The following is a 16572-nucleotide window of genomic DNA, read 5'->3' on the forward strand; positions in this document are numbered from 1 at the left end:
TATAAGAAAAATATTATTTGAGTCTGATGAAGAGATACAAGCCAAAGAAAAAAACAAGCTTAAGAATAGTTTGGCTGGTGGTTGGCAAGTTCTGAAGACTTATAAAAAAACAACAAAAAATTCTATAAGAAAATCTTAAAAATATTACTGTGCTGTTTTTTGGTTTAGTGGGTGTTAAAGATTTACAGCATAAGCTTTTGGAGGAGATATAGAGCTTATGTGGGGGTAACGGCATGGATAATAATATTAAGATAGTATTTCTTCAAAGGTTCATGAATGCACTGGAAAATGAAGCAGTTGAATGTGTTAGGGACAAACATACAGAACAGAGGAAGACATAAAAATTCCAGAGGATCCATAACCAGAAAATGAGGGTAAGGCTAACAACTGCATAGAGTCTGAAGGGCCTGGAACTTTGAAGCTGCCACTTGTTTCTCTTAAATAGGTAATAAAGGGAAGCTGAATTGGAAAATGATTAGCCAATTCTAATTTTTATCTTGCACTAGGTGCCTTCCTCCCTTGTGAGGAACAGGAAGTTGTTGCAGAATGAAGCCTTCTGGAGCAGGCCTGCTCATTAATGCTGCGCAGTGGCTATCTGAAGGTTTAAAATTACAGCAACTGGGGAAGTTAGGTGAAGGGGTAGGGAGCTGGAGAGAGATGACGTGCCACAGGATTCTGCTGGGTCTAGGGTGGAGCTTTTGGGTTCTCCCAAACAAAAAAGTGTTCTGCTGACTATGCTCCTGCTGTATGTAACTGTGGAATAAATGTCTATTTTAGTTTAGAACTGGCTCTATGTGGGCAGATCCTGTTCTAAAATACTAGAGGAACCTGCAGTGGCGTACCTAGGGTATGTGGCACCCGGGGCCCATCATTTTTTGACCCCCCCCCCCCATGTAAAAAAAAATTTTTTTTTTTTTTTTTGCAATAACCATGAAATGGAATAAATGGTCAGAATAGAAACAGGCAGTGAAAATTTTCTTTTATTGAACCTCATATATGTAACCATTATTCCAAACATAACATAACATAAATTATGTCTAAATTGTCATGACATTAGAAGTACATATGGAGTAGTTGCAGGTGATGCTTGGGACAGTTCTGATTGTGTTAGTTCGATTTTATGTGTTTTTTGAATAGAAGGGTTTTTATTTCTTTTTGAAGGTTTTGCAGTCTGTGGTTGATATCAATTGGTTGTAGAGTTGGGGGTCGAGTGTTGCAGCTCGAATGGCTAGGAGGTTGTCGAACAGTTTTTTTCTTTTGACGTTTTTGGTTGGAGGGTGTGTGAATGGAGCACAAGTTCTCCTATGTCTGTTTGAAGTGGATTGAATTATTTAGCTGAAGAAATTAGTTACCCCCCATTCCACACACATTAATTCTCTTCCATTTTTGTTCCCATTATAAAAAACACTGATAAGTTCCCAGAAAAAAAATACATTAAAATAAGAAGTGAAAACAAAGGCCCCTACAGATGAGAACATAACATAAGAATAGCCTAACTGGGTCAGACCAATGGTCCATCATGCCCAGTAGCCCATTCTCATGGTAGCCAATCCAGGACACTAATACCTGGTCAAAACCCAAAGAGTAGCAACATTCCATGCTACCGATCCAGGGCAAGCAGACACTTCCCCCATGTCTTAATAACAGATTATGGACTTTTCCTCCAGGAGTTTGTCCAAATCTTTCTTAAAACCAGCTACACTATCTGCTTTTACCATAACTTCTGGCCACTTCATTTTTAAGTTTAGATCTTTCCTTTCAAACAGAGACCTTGCTAGATGTCAAATACAGCACAAGGTAACTTCACATGGACTTAGCTGTGCAGGAAATGTGAATCTCCTCATACACCCACCATATAGTGCAAAAATGTGCAAAGGTCTGTTTTTTTCTTTCGATCACTACATAGCCTAATGCCACACAAGCAGCGCTGTTACAAACACATTCTGTAGGTCAATGCTAAGGATAACAAAGTTTCCTTCCTTGGACCAGAAGGAGATAAACCACTGGAAGAGATCCCAAAACAACACCCAAAGACCCACTCAGTGTGTGAATCAGTTGAGTGGAGTGGACTAACTGGGGGGTGGAAATGGGCCCGGAGTTTGCTCAGCAGAATTTCCCAGACCACCTCTTCCTCTCAACACATTGACACGCTGCCACCATCACCACTAGGAACACCTCACTGGGTAGGCCAGCTATGCTATAAACTTTATAAAACACATTATTATATTTTCTTATAAAGCACATATTTTAACTGACCTCTCTGACATCCTCAGCCTTTCCATTCACAAAAATAGAAGGAAGAAAAGTTCCCATTTCCTGCTGTCTCATGTCCCCGGCCTATACAATATTTTTTTTCTGCAGACCCTTCAAAAGTCTGACCAAATCCTCGTTTCACTTGCATTATAAAGTACTGAGGATGCCATCTCTCCCCAATCCCAGGTCCTAAAGTCTAAGACAGTAGCGCAAACTAATGCTGCCAGATACAGGAAAAAAAAATTTTGATTCGATTCAGCCCTATTGAACTGGTTTTTCAATTCGATTTTCCTGCCCAGTTGGGTGATTTTTTTCAAAACTCCTGGTGGGTTTTATAGCTTTTTCACCCCCTTTGGCTTCTCCTAACCACACTGGCGCTGTGGTGTAAATAAAATAAAGAAACAAAAAGGACTTTTCCTCTTTCTGTTAAATCCTAGCTCACGTTTGCAGTCCAACACCAGCTCTGGCAGGATACACATTTCAAATCTGACATGTTATAATCACAAAACAGAAAATAAAATTAATTTTTCTACCTTTTGTTGTCTGGTTATATTTCAAATCTTGTTGGTCCAAGGCTCTGGTTTTCTTCTGATAACTTGCTTGCCAGGGTCTCCTTCTTTCTGCATGCTAACCATCCATCTGCCAACTCTGTCCTCCCTTTCCATTTCCCTTCCCTTCCCAGGAAGTCTGGTATCTTTCCTTTTTTTCATCTCCCTCCACAGATCCACCTTTTCTTAAATACCCTTTCATCCGGCATCTCTCCCTCCTTCCCCACCATCCCAGAGTCCACCATCTCTCCGTTTCTTTTCCTAATTACCCTCCTATCCAGTATCTCTATCCCTCCTCCACACCATCCCTTGTGTCCAATTTCTCTCCCTTTCTGTTCCTTCCCTCCCTAAATCCCATGGTCCATCATCTCTCTCCCTCTCCTCTATTTTCAGACCCATTATTTCTTCCCCCCCCAAAGTTTGGCATATGCATGTCTCTTTGAACACCCCCTTCCCTCCGTGTACTTCTAAATCATGGTCCCCCCCCCAAAGGCCTGTCCCCCCTTAAAGGTCTGCCTGTCCCACCTTGAAGGCCTGCACCCCCCTTGAAGGCCTGTCCCTTCCCCTTGTAGGCCTGTCCCCCCCTTGAAGGTCTGCACCCCCCGAAGGCCTGCACCCCCCCGAAGGCCTGTCCCCCACTTGAAGGCCTGTCCCACCCCCTTGTAGCTTCTCCCCCCCCCTTGTAGGCCTGTCCCCCCTTGAAGGCCTGCCTGCCTGCCTTTCCCCCCTTGAAGGTCTGTCCCCCCTTGAAGGCCTGCACCCCCTTGAAGGCCTGCACCACCCCCCTCGAAGGCCTGCACTCCCTTGAAGGTCTGCACCCCCCCCCGAAGGCCTGTCCCCCACTTGAAGGCTTGTACCACCCCCTTGTAGCTTCTCCCCCCCTTGTAGGCCTGTCCCCCCCTTGAAGGCCTGCCTGCCTGCCTTTCCCCCCCTTGAAGGCCTGCACCCCCTTGAAGGACTGCACCCCCCCCCCGAAGGCCTGCACTCCCTTGAAGGTCTGCACCCCCCCGAAGGCCTGTCCCCCCCTTGAAGGCCTATCCCACCCCCTTGTAGGCCTGTCCCCCCCTTGTAGGCCTGTCCCCCCTTTAAGGCCTGCCTGCCTGCCTTTCCCCCCCTTGAAGGCCTGTCTCCCCCTTGAAGGCCTGCACCCCCCTTGAAGGCCTGCTCCCCCCCTTGAAGGCCTGTCCCCCCCCCCTTGTAGGCCTGTCCCCCCCCTTGTAGGCCTGTCCCCCCCCCTTGTAGGCCTGTCCCCCCCTTGAAGGCCTGCCTGCCTTTCCCCCCTTGAAGGCCTGCACCCCCTTGAAGGTCTGCACCCCCCCAAAGGCCTACACCCCCCCCGAAGGCCTGCACCCCCCTGAAGGCCTGCCTGCCCCCCTTGAAGGCCTGCACCCCTTGAAGGTCTGCACCCCCCCCCGAAGGCCTGTCCCCCCTTGAAGGCCTGCCTGCCTGCCTGTCACCCCCTCCCCCTTGAAAGCCTGCTTGCCTGCCCGCCCGCCCCACCCTGAAGGCCTGATGCCCCGACCCACCCCGAAGGACCGCTCGCCCCCCTGGCCTCCCCGCACCACCTATGAACAGCCGCAGCAGGATCGCGAAGTCAGCGTCAGCGATCCCTGCGCTGCTTCCTGCGCCACGGTCCCGCCCCTCCTCTGACGTCAGAGGAGGGGCGGGATCGCGGCGCAGGAAGCAGCGCAGGGATGCTGACGCTGACTTCGCGATCCTGCTGCGGGCTGCTTCACAGGTGGTGCAGGAAGGTCAGTGGGGCGAGCGGTCCTTCGGGGGTGGCGGGGGACTGAACGGCAAGGCCGGGAACACCCCCTTAGGGCTGGTACCCGGGGCGGCCCGCCCCCCCCGCCCCCCCCTAGATACGCCACTGGGAACCTGAGATGTTCTGACCTAGAAATCTCAATTCAAATTTCACTTCCTTTGGTAGCAATTAGAGAATGACACAGGGACAAATTAGTCCCCGTCCCCGCAGGAACTCAATTTCTCCATCCCCGCGAATGTTGTTGCTGTCCATGTCCAATTCCTCTAAGCTCTGCCTTAACCATACAAGCCTCAAACACATGATTTTAAAGTGTTTGAGGATTGTGCAGATGCGGATGGAGCTTGCAGGATGGGGCAGGGACAGGAAAAGAACTCGTGGGGACGGGACGGGAAAATGAGTTCCTGCGGGGACAGGGAAAATTTGGCCCCACGTCATTCTCTAGTAGCAATTACATCTGTGAAACTTTTGGGATAAGTCTCTACTAACTTTGCACTCCCAAGTGGAGTGAGATGGGTGGATGTGATTCGCTTGTTTACTCTTGAACAAAAATACAAGGACTAGGGGCATGCAGTGAAGCTATTAAGTAATAGATTTAAAAACAAATTGGAGAAAATATTTCTTCACACAACGTGTAATTAAGCTCTAGAATGTTGGTAGAAATGTGGTAAAAGCAATTAGCTTAGCAAAGATTAAAAAAAGTTTAGACAAGTTTCTAAAAGAAAAGTCCATAAACCATTATTAAGGTGGAATTGGGAAAATCTACTGCTTATTTCTTAGATAAATAGCATAAAATCTGTTTCACTATTTTGAGATCTTGCCCGATGCTTGTGACTATATTGCTCACTGATGGACGAAGGTTACTAGAGTTAATGGATCTTAGGACTGTCCCAGTATGGTGGTGCTTATGTACTTATTTCTAAAATGCTGCTTGTATCTATCTATCTATAAGAGAGAGATCTATATATTTGATTACATAGACAAACAAAGCCATTCTTTCATAGATTTTTTTAAAGTGAGTACATAATAGAATTGATTTGATCACCCAATTAGTTTTGATTCGGAAAAAAGATCACTATGATTGTTGCAGTTGTCCAAGTCTTGCCCACATCTGAGTAAGGGGAACTGACGTTTTAGCCATTGTTTCTGAAGAAAAGCTAAAACATGATGGCTGAAACGTCAGTTCCCCTTACTCAGATGCGGAAAAACCTGGACATCTGTAACTATCTTGATGCAAGCTACGAAAGCCTAAGAGAACAATGGTCATTACTTTTCTATGGGGTTCATTACATTTGCTGCTTTGCTGCTTTATTGCATTTGGCTAGTCACCTGTAAATTGCCGAAGTTGGATAGGATCCTGTGGTATAGCTGACACGCACGCGTCCTCGGTACAACTCTACTGCTATGTAGTCCTTGTCACCTTTGTACAGGAGAATTCCACTGTCCTCATTTGTGGCAACCTAAGAAGATTACAAGTAGAACTTAGAAAATGGAATTGCATCCAACAAATAATTTAATTCCAAGCAGAACAGAACTCTTAAAATAGGCTTCCTGCTCTATTCCCATTAATGTACTAAGATTTATTATGGCTAGACAAACTAAACAAAGTATGTCCTAATGATATTAAAATAATATTTACAAATGAAAAGTACTCAACCAGATATGCCAAGGGAGCATAAGAAAGGTTAAAGTAATCAAGTTACAGAATTAGGTGGAAATGCTGTCTGGAAACTATAGAATATTCTAAAACAGAGTTTCCCATACTGTGAGCGGAACCTCAAATAGGGTCACAAAACCAACATTTCGGGTTATGACTAGGGTGGGATCTCCATAGGTACATCCTTATTCTGAGTCAGTCCTTGAGCTCCATTTGGTTTGCTGATGCTGCTACCACCACACTTTTTCCTACTATTCATCTTGCCTTTTCGTCACATGCACCAGTATGTTATTTCCCAAGTTGGCATGACCTGGTGGTTCAGAACACCCTTGTCAGGCAGCCCAGAGGCTAGAATGCTGCCTCCTTTCAAGAACGCCATAGTAACTGTAGTGTTATTCCCTTCCTCTACAGCAGCGGTTCTCTACCAAATTCTTGAGGCTCACCCAGCTAGTCAGATAATGCAGGCAGATCTCTCTTATGCACATTTGTTGTTGGAACCCTGGAAATTCAACTAACTGGGTATGGCCCATGGACTAGGTTGAGAACTACCATTCTATAAGCTTGAGTGTACTGCCTTCAAAGTGCACCCAGGCATGAATGGCTGAGAGATGTGAGCTATTAATACCCACACAAAACACCTCCAAAGGGCAGAGTAGAAAATCACAAGCTATAATAACAAATCTACTCTCTTCCAATACATAGAGAGAAACAGCAGTACCAAAACTAGAGTGTACAAAAGACGGTGGAGAAAAAAAGACCTCAGTTCAAGCCAATAATGGCTAGGAGACCACTGCTATAGCTAGCAAAGCAAATGCCGATGCATATACAGTGGATCCATAACAGTCATAGGTCAAAGAAAAAAAAAAACTCCACCTCCAACAAAACTCCAGTACAACGGTCCGCTTCTCTCCAATCATCAGAAAAAAAAAAAAAGCATAGAAAATTGAAGAGTCTCTACCATTCAAAATATCTTGCACAGTCATAGTGAATAATAATAAAAACCTCCCAATAATATGGCCACTAATATGGGAGCTGTCAATATCCCCCAATCCTTTCATCACAGTTCACAATGCTTCAATCTGAGCTACAGGGAAGGGTGTTTATCAAAGTAGGTATCATGAAGGATGGAAATCATGGATCATTATGAATAATTTTTATCTCTATATTACTATGTTGTAGCACAGAACTAGGGAAAGCCAAACAGGGAATTGTAACCTGGTGGTTAGAGCAGAGGGCTTATGAAACATGAGAGCCAGAGTTTACTCCCCCCCCCCAATCCATCTTCCAATGATGCTCGTTTGTGATCTTGCCTCAGATACAAACTTTTTAAGATCTTGGGCTGGGAACTACCTAGTGTACCCAACTGTAAATCACCTTGAACTCATGTTTGAAAACGTAAGTCATCAAATCCAAAATTTATATCCACAAAGAGCTAGAAAGCTGGGTGGGTGATGAACTTGAAGATTGCTTGGTAAGCCTGTATAGGCCTAGGTAGTATTTTAGATAGTGCTATAGAAGGACTGGCTGTGGTTGTACATTGTACATATAAAGTACCAATGAAATGAGCAGGGGCTAAGTAATAGAAGCCAGAAGTAGACTTTCAGGTAAAAAGTGAAAATATAACATCAGGGTTAGCATTCTTGGAAGTGCTCTCTTTAACACAGAACTCCAAATTCTCAATGTATGGATGACATGATGAGGCAAGGGACAGAGCTTTAGATATGTTAGGAACCAGCAATATTCTGGGGAAAGGGCACTCTTTTCTGAAAATCTGGGCTCCACCTTAGCCATTCCTTTTAATCAAGCATGTGCACTCAAGACAATGGGACATATTTTTGCCACATTTTCTTGGGTTTCAGCTGCATTTCTTGGTACTTGGGGTTCTTCTCTCTCCACATGATTCACTGAACAATCACTTGGTCCTGAAACCCCTAGATATCTATAAAATCCTGAATGGAATGAAATGGGTAAGCAAAGCCTTTGACACGGTTCCTCATAGGAGACTCTTAAACAAACTCCATGGACAAAAGTGGTGAACTGGATTAGAAGCTGGTTGACAGACAGACGCCACAGGGTAGTGGTTAATGGAATTTGCTCGGAGAAGGGACAGGTGAAGGGATAGAAGGTAAGGTTAACCTTTTTGCAGATGATACCAAGTTTTGTAACAGAGTGGACACCCTGGAGAGAGTGGAAAACATGAAAAAGGATCTGCAAAAGTTAGAAGAACGGTCTAATGTCTGGCAACTAAAATTCATTGCGAAGAAGTGCAGAGTGATGCATTTGGGAGTTAGAAATCCAATGGGACAGTATGTGCTGGGAGGCGAGAGGCTGATAAGCACTGACAGAGAGAGGGACATTGGGGTGATTGTGTCTGAGGATCTAAAGGCATCTAAACATCTGTAGCCAGAAGGATGCTAGGCTGTAGAGAAAGAAGAATAACCAGCAGAAGAAGGGAGGCATTGATGCCACTGTATAGGTCATTGGTAAGGCCGCACATGGAGTATTGTGTTCAGTTTTGGAGGCCATATCTGGTGAAGGATATAAAAAGACTTGAAGTGGTCCAGAGGAAGGCAAATAAAATGGTAAGGGGTTTGAACCTAAAGAAGTATGAGAAGAGACTGGAAGACCTAAATAAGTATACTCTGGAGGAAAGGAGTGACAGGGGAGATATGATACAGACGTTTAAATACTTGAAAGGTATTAATATAGAACCAAATCTTTTCCAGATAAGAGAAAATGGTAAGACTAGAGGGCATAATTTGAGGTTGCAGGAAAGAAGACTCAGGAGCAATGTTAGGAAATTCTTTTTCACCGAGAGGGTGGTAGATGCCTGGAATGCCCTCCCGAGGGAAGTGGTGGAGAGGAAAACGGTGATGGAATTCAAAAAAGCATGGGATAAACATAAAGGATCTCTAATTAGAAAATGAAGGATGTAAATTAAAGAAGGATGTAAATTAAAGAATTAAGGCTGGTATTGGACAGACTTGCACAGTCTGTGTCCCATATGTGGTGATTTGGTGTAGAATGGGCTGGGGAGAGCATCAATGGGAATTCCACTAACTTGGAACATGAGGACTTGAATCTTAGTGTCCTGTAATATTTTTTACAGATCTTTTTTTCTCTTGATGATTCATGCTTGATTGTCATACCTTCCTCGAATCCTGGATATTTATATAGACCTGTGTGGAGGAAGGAATGATGATCAAGCACAAATATACTACTTGGTAACTACAGGCATATCCATAGCATTTGTACTTTTTGAAAAAGTGAACAGTTGATTTGCATTTACCATTATTTAAATATATCATTTAAATAATGAAAGACTGTATTTTATATCCAAGCAAAGTAGCCTTCACTCAAATCAGTTTACAGACCTCTATAATAGCTCCCTATAGCTACCTCTTCTTCAAACTGTAGATCCCCCCAGCCTTCCTTGCCTTTCTTCATATGAACATCATTCCACGCACTTTATCATTTTGGTTGCCTTTCTCCCTACTTTTTATAATTTCACAGAATCTATTTTGAGTTGTGGCGACCAGGATTGTAAGCCATGCTCAAGATACATTCCCACCATGGAGTGAGGAGGCCTTATGATATATTTTTTAAATTCTCTATTCCTTTCCTAATAAATCCTAACACTCTGGGCTACTTTTACGAAGCCGCGGTAGCGGCTTTAACACGCGTGACTTTTCATCACGCGCTAACCCCCGCGCTAGCTGGAAAACTACCGCCTGCTCAAGAGGAGGCGGTAGCGGCTAGCGCGGCCAGCGGTTTAGCGCGCGCTATTACGCACATTAAACCACTAACGCGCCTTCGAAAAAGGAGCCCTCTGTTTGAATACTGGCCACCAAGGCACTAGATCCTTTTCCTGTGACGCCTAGGATAGAACCTAGCATCATTTAGCAATAATCTGGGTTATTCTTCCCTAGGTACATCACTTTGCCCTTGTCCACATTAATAAATCTCACCTGCCATTTGGATGCCTTCTAGTTTCCCAAGGTTCTTAAGCAATTTCTCACAACCCAAATATGATTTAATAACGTTGAATATTTTTCTGTCATCTGCACATTTTGAATAACTCACTTGGTTCCATTTTCAAATCATTGATAGATAAGTTATAAAAAAAAAAACTAGTTCTAGTATAGATCTCTGCTGGCAATTCATTATTCATCTTTTACCACAGCAGGGCATTAATTCCTATCCCATGGCTTTTTTTTAGTTTCCTACACAGTCTCTCAAGGGGAACATTGTCAAAAGCTTTCTGAAATGCCGCTTTATAGAGCAATGGTCAGACCACACTTGGAATACTGTGTCCAACATTGGTCTCCCAACCTAAAGAAGGATATAAAACTGTTGGAGAGGGTGCAGAGACGAGCAACGAAGTTAATAAGAGGTATGGAGAACTTGGAATATGAGGAACGACTCAAGAAACTGGGACTGTTCTCCCTTGAGAAGAGGAGGCTGCGAGGGGACATGATCGAGACGTTCAAAATGCTGAAAGGCATCGATAAAATAGAGCAGGAAAATAAATTATTTACATTGTCCAACGCGACACGGACAAGAGGACATGGTTTGAAGCTAAGGGGGGACAAGTCCAGGACAAATGTCAGGAAGTTCTGTTTTACGCAGCGAGTGGTAGACGCCTGGAATGCTCTCACAAAGGAGGTTATTCTGTGCTGGGATTCAAAGGCAAATTAGATGCACATCTCCTTATGAGAGGCATAGAGGGATATGGGTGACTAAAACTACATCAGGTGTATACCTGACTGGGCCTCCACGTGTGCGGATCGCCGGACTCGATGGACCATGGGTCTGATCCGGAGAAGGCAGTTCTTATGTTCTTATGAAATCTAGATATAGTATATCAGTCGCCTCAACTTTATCCACATGTTTTTCATGCCTTTAAAAAAATGTAAGCGTGGGGGGAAAAAATAAACCAAAATTGAATATCTAGAATGGATGAACACAAGATGGATGAACACAAGATGAGTTATTAAAAGTATATGTCACACAGGATACAGCTGGAAAATATCAAAGTCAACAATCCAAATCCAATTCTCTTCTGTTGGGGAAAAGAATACCACTGGCCACCACTCTACCTGAATTGCTAACTTTTAGGTTTATTTTGAACAGCACCGAGAGCTATTTTTTAAAAGCCCTGAATTTTTGGGTGCCATTTATAGAATTCAATCCAAAGCATTTTGGGGACAGACTTAAAGATCTCAATATATATGAGGGGGTATAGGATAAAGGAACAGTTTCATGAGTAACTTGAGGAAATACTTCTTAGAAAGGGTAATGAAGTGGTGGAACAGCCTCCTAATGGAGATAGGGCAGATGAAGGCTGTATCTGAATTTAAGCAGGCTTGGGGCAAGCACATAGGATCTCTAAGGCAGTGTTTTTCAACCTTTTTTGGGCAAAGGCACACTTGTTTCATGAAAAAAATCACGAGGCACACCACCATTAGAAAATGTTAAAAAATTTAACTCTGTGCCTATATTGACTATATATAAAGTAATTCACTTGAGTGCCACCGCCGCCATCGGGAACAGGCCGTCGCCAAGTTCTCCCTGCTTCTCTTCCCCGCGGGGCCGACCAACTCTCGCCACCCGTCGTCAATTCTAACGTCGGAGAGGACGTTCTAGGCCAGCCAGGCAGCGATTGGCTGGCCCAGAACGTCCTCTCCGACGTCAGAATTGACGCGAGTGGCGAGAGTTGGCCGGCCCCACAGGGAAAAGCAGGGAGAACTTGGCGCCAGCCTGTTCCCGATGGCGGCGGTGGCACTCAAGTGGCTAAAGAGCCGCAGTTTGCCGGCCTAGGGACAACACTGGAGGGTGGCCAGCTGTGCACCCCCTTGGGACGTAAACCCGGGGTGGGGCAGACCGCCCCCCCCCCACCCTGGTATGCCACTATCTGTACCTCACTCCCTCCCTATGACCAAAAATTCTCCTTTCTTCTATTCCCCGTGTACACAACCATCTCTTTCCCTCCCTTCCTCTCTCCAAAGTCCATGCCTTCTGTGTCCAAACACTCATTCCCTCCCCCACCTCAGCATCTCTTTCCCTCCCTTCCTCTCTCCCAAGTCCATTTCTTCTGTGTCCAAAAACCCATTCCCTCCCCCACCTCAGCATCTCTTTCCCTCCCTTCCTCTCTCCCAAGTTCATGCCTTGTGTCCAAAACGCACTCCCTCCCCCCTTTTGTGTTCCGTATTTGCCTCCCAGCCCATCTTTGCAACTTTCTCAGCAAAACGAAGCTCAAGCCGCGAGGCTTGTCTTCTGCTTCCTGCCTGCCCTGCCGCGCACAAATAGCCGAACGGAAGTATTCTCCGACGTCAGCGCTGACGTCGGAGGGCAGGCTTTGCTTAAGCCCTCCCTCCGACGTCAGCGCTGACATCGGGGAACGCTTGCGATCGGCTATATGTTAGCTGCAGGGCAGGCAGGAACAGAAGACGAGCCTCGCGGCTCGAGATGTATTGAATCCCCGGGTCCCCCGTCCAGCTCTCTCCTATCCACGTGGGGCGGATCGCCCCTCTCCCTAGACTGTGGCCTAGGACCCTGGGGGAGCCCGGGGCCCCTGAATGCAGGACTGGTGGTACTGCCCTGATGGCGGCCCTGACCGTACGGCACACCAGGCAACATCTCGCGGCACACTAGTGTGCCGCGGAACAGCGGTTGAAAAACACTGCTCTAAGGGATAGTATATGGCATGAATGGGCAGACTGGATAGGCTATATGGTCTTTATCTGCATCTGTGATGCTATGTTTCTCAGAAAAGTCCAAAGCATAAGAACATAAGTATAGCCTTACTGGGTCACACCAATGGTCCATCTAGCTCAGTAGCCTGTCCTCACGGTGGCCAATCCAGGTTGCTATTACCTGGCAAAACCCCAAAAAGTAGAAAAATTTCATGCCATCGACCCTAATAGCCTGTCCTCAAGGTGACTAATCCAGGTCACTAATATCTGGCAAAAACTCAAATAGTAGCAACATTCCATGCTACCGATCCAGGGCACAGAGTTTATTTTGTCTCTGCTATAGTCTTGTCCACTATGAGTTGCCTTTATTCCATAATGATCTAATGGCCCAACTGATTCCTTCATAGACTTCCTACTTCTAATGTATGTGAAAAATTTTTTTGTTGTTTTTTTTCCTTTAAGGAAAGGTTCTTTTTAAGTTGTCTTTTTGCTTTCTTTATCATTATTTTTGGAGTGGAGTAGCCTAATCATTAGAGCAGCAGGCTAGAAGCTTAATGTCAGATAACTGAGTTGTTTAGTTATTTATAGTTTCTAAAGGATATGAATGATGTTTATACTAATATGAAGTCCTTCAAGTTTATTAGGTGTATCTTAAGCTATTATATTGTTTGTTGCTCTATGAATTGCAAAGGACCTATACTTAATTGAATGCTGAAGGTGAATCATTTGCTAATGAATATCTCTAATTAAGCCCTATGGTTTAAAAAAAAATTTCTTTCTGTCGTCTTAATTGGCTTAAAACCTTTACATCAAAGACTGAGACAAGGATGGGTAGGTGGGAATTCTTTATTTTCTTGTTTTAAATAGACAAATCTAGGGGTTGATGCGGAAGGCCATGTGGGATTAGCAAGAAAATATTCCAGTGTTGCAATAAACTAATGAGATAGAAATTCAAAGCGTGCAGAACTTTAAGCACTACTCAGAGAAAGCCTGTTGGAAACGTGTACTTGAAGTTTCTGTGATAAGCACAGCTTCAGTGTATGCATGTCTGAAGAAAAGGAAAATGGCAGCACACGCCTGTGCATGTTCTGTACAGATAACCATATCAGTCTCGTGAAAATGTTTTGCACATAAAACTTTTGTGAGGCTAATATTTGTGCACAGAAGAAAACGCACATATGTGTGCTGGTACTTTTATTTTTTTTTTTCAAACATGCGCATATAAAACTGCAGTTACCTCCATGCACAGTTCTTTCTTTTAAAGATACATTTAAATGCTATGGTTGCACAACCCCCCCCCCCCCAAAACAGTAAATTCCAAACACTAGCATTAAATCCTAACAACTAACACTTAGGCCTCTCTCACAGTGCATTCTGGGATGCAATGGGAGTAGCCTAACATTCCGGTTGGTCAGATCCTTTAGACCATAGTGGCACTGCGAGAGAGGCCTAAGATTCCAGTTGGCCCAGGGGCCTTAAAAGCCTGGCCCAGTCAGGGCTTTAGGTCCCTCCCTGGTGTATCCCATGATGCACTGGGAAGAGGAAGGCCTGTCATTCAGTGGAGGCAGGCCTGCTGGCCAGAGAGAGTAAGCATCCCTCTGATTCGCCAACTCAATAAGGTACTTGGGGGGTCCAGGTGGGGGGTTTCTGGCAGGAGAGACTGGGCATCCCTACTGCCAGGGGATGTGTCGGGGGGATGTTTCGATAGGACGGACCGGGCATCCCTCCTGCCGGAGGATGTCTCGGGGTGGGGGTGTTTCCTGGCGGTAGTCTTTGCTGGGGGGGGGGGATGCACAGTACAGCGATTTAATGTGGATTTTTTAATGTTTTGTAGGAAAGATCAACACAACTTAGAAAAAAACGTGTTGGGTTCTCTGAGGAAGCCGGTCTGGCAAAACACGTCAGAACTCGCGTATTCTTAGAACAAATTCAAGATGTGTTATTTTTTTTATGAGTTGATCAAACAACAAAAATTTGTTTCAGTAAAGTAGTACAACAGTACTATAAAGTGCAGTGAAAGACTAAGGGCTCCTTTTACTAAGATGCGCTAAACGCTAACACTTGCATGTTAGTCTATGGACGAATTAGCGGCTAGCGCATGCTAAACGTGTGCTAAAACGCATAGCGCACCTTAGTAAAACAGGGGGGGGGGGTAAGAGAGGCGCATTTGGGAGCATGTCCCCGGTTGTGTTCTCTCTACCGCTAAGATTCTGAACACTTCATAGTAATTTGGTTGAATCATTCCCACTGAGATATTTGATGGTCTTTTCTTGTTAATTATTCATTCGGATGTCATTTGGATTCACCTTCAGTATAATACAAAGTTCCCAATTAGCTACATTTGGGTTTCCAGAAAAAGAAGGACTGATTGAGACATCCAGGTTTTCCTTCCATTGCTTACAATGGAAGTAAAGCCCATATATCTCAGTCCATCCTCTTTTTTTCTGGAGCCATATGGTAACCCTAGTTAGGGCAGCAGGCTGTGAACAATCCCATTGCAGTTTCTTGTGACTCTGGACAAGTTTCTGAACTTCCCTCCCCCATTGCTTCGGGCACAAATTTAGGGGGCCCTTTTACCAAGCAGCAGTAAAAAGGACCTTACTGTGCCTTATTTGGGTCTTTCCCACATGCTAAAGCTATTTTTACCACAGGGGTAAAATGGCTGAATTTATTAGTGTTCACAAGCTAATTTTGCCATTAGCACTCGGCCACAGCATATGAGCCCCTACTGCCACCCACACTGTAAGTGGTAAGAGTTCACATGCTAAGCATGCATTGATCACTTACCAAGAAGTAATGCAGCTGCACTATCTGATTAGTGCAGAACATACCCATTCTCCGCCCCCATCCCAGATATGCTCCCGTGGCAAAAAAATAAATTCCATTTTTTAGCATGTGGGTAGCATGTGCTTATCCTGAAATTACCATGGGACACCTCAGCATGTCCCATAGTATGTCATCTTTTGCTGTGGTAAGCATGCATTAATGCTTACTGAAGCTTTGTAAAAGGGACCCTTAGATTATAAGTCCTGTGGGGACAAGAAAATACCTATGGTACCCGAATGTGGCTCACCTTGAGCTACATCTGAAAAAGGAATGAGCTAAACCCAAGTTCCCTTCCCTGTTACTTAACTTTTATTTTTTTTAAACGGACAGAGGATTTCAGTTTAACCCACAATCTTTCTATTCCTTAAGCATTCAGAAGCAATTTCCTAGTAGGTATATACTCACAACTACAGATTCTTTATATCATTAGTGGCAGGTATTTCTTCAGGATCTATCCAATTCCTTTGCAAACCCACCAGAATATCTCTGAACTCCACTGATATATGAGTGATGCATCTTACCTGGCCTCATGCATTTGTCCATTACTTCCACCACACACTCTGCTCTTTTTTAAAAGGAGGCTATCCTCTCAATATTTTATTTCAAGAATAAAGATTTAAATCTTGAAAGAGAAATAAGTTTCAAAAGGAAAAGTCACAAAAAAGCCCCCCCCCCCCCAGTGGCTGCTCATTGTACATCTCAGCAGTTTTGGGTTCATATTTCATAATATCTTCAATGGAGATGGATAGCAAAGAAGCAAGGAAGATGGATTTGCAGGAAAGATAAACAAATTATGTTTAATTCATAATGTCAAAGTCCAAACTAGACAGA

At 44.4% G+C, this 16572-nt stretch overlaps 1 protein-coding gene across 1 annotated transcript in view; it reads right to left on the bottom strand.

Annotated features, from left to right (window-relative positions):
* Positions 1 to 16572, bottom strand: part of SLIT2 (slit guidance ligand 2) — an 846763-nt gene that overhangs the window by 21881 nt on the left and 808310 nt on the right. Inside the window, exon 32 of the mRNA XM_033948663.1 lies at positions 5893 to 6023. Coding sequence (XP_033804554.1) covers positions 5893 to 6023 — 131 coding nt within the window. The remainder of the gene's footprint in view (positions 1 to 5892; positions 6024 to 16572) is intronic.

This window comes from Geotrypetes seraphini, chromosome 1 (assembly GCF_902459505.1).
Source record: "Geotrypetes seraphini chromosome 1, aGeoSer1.1, whole genome shotgun sequence".
Lineage (NCBI taxonomy): Eukaryota > Metazoa > Chordata > Amphibia > Gymnophiona > Dermophiidae > Geotrypetes > Geotrypetes seraphini.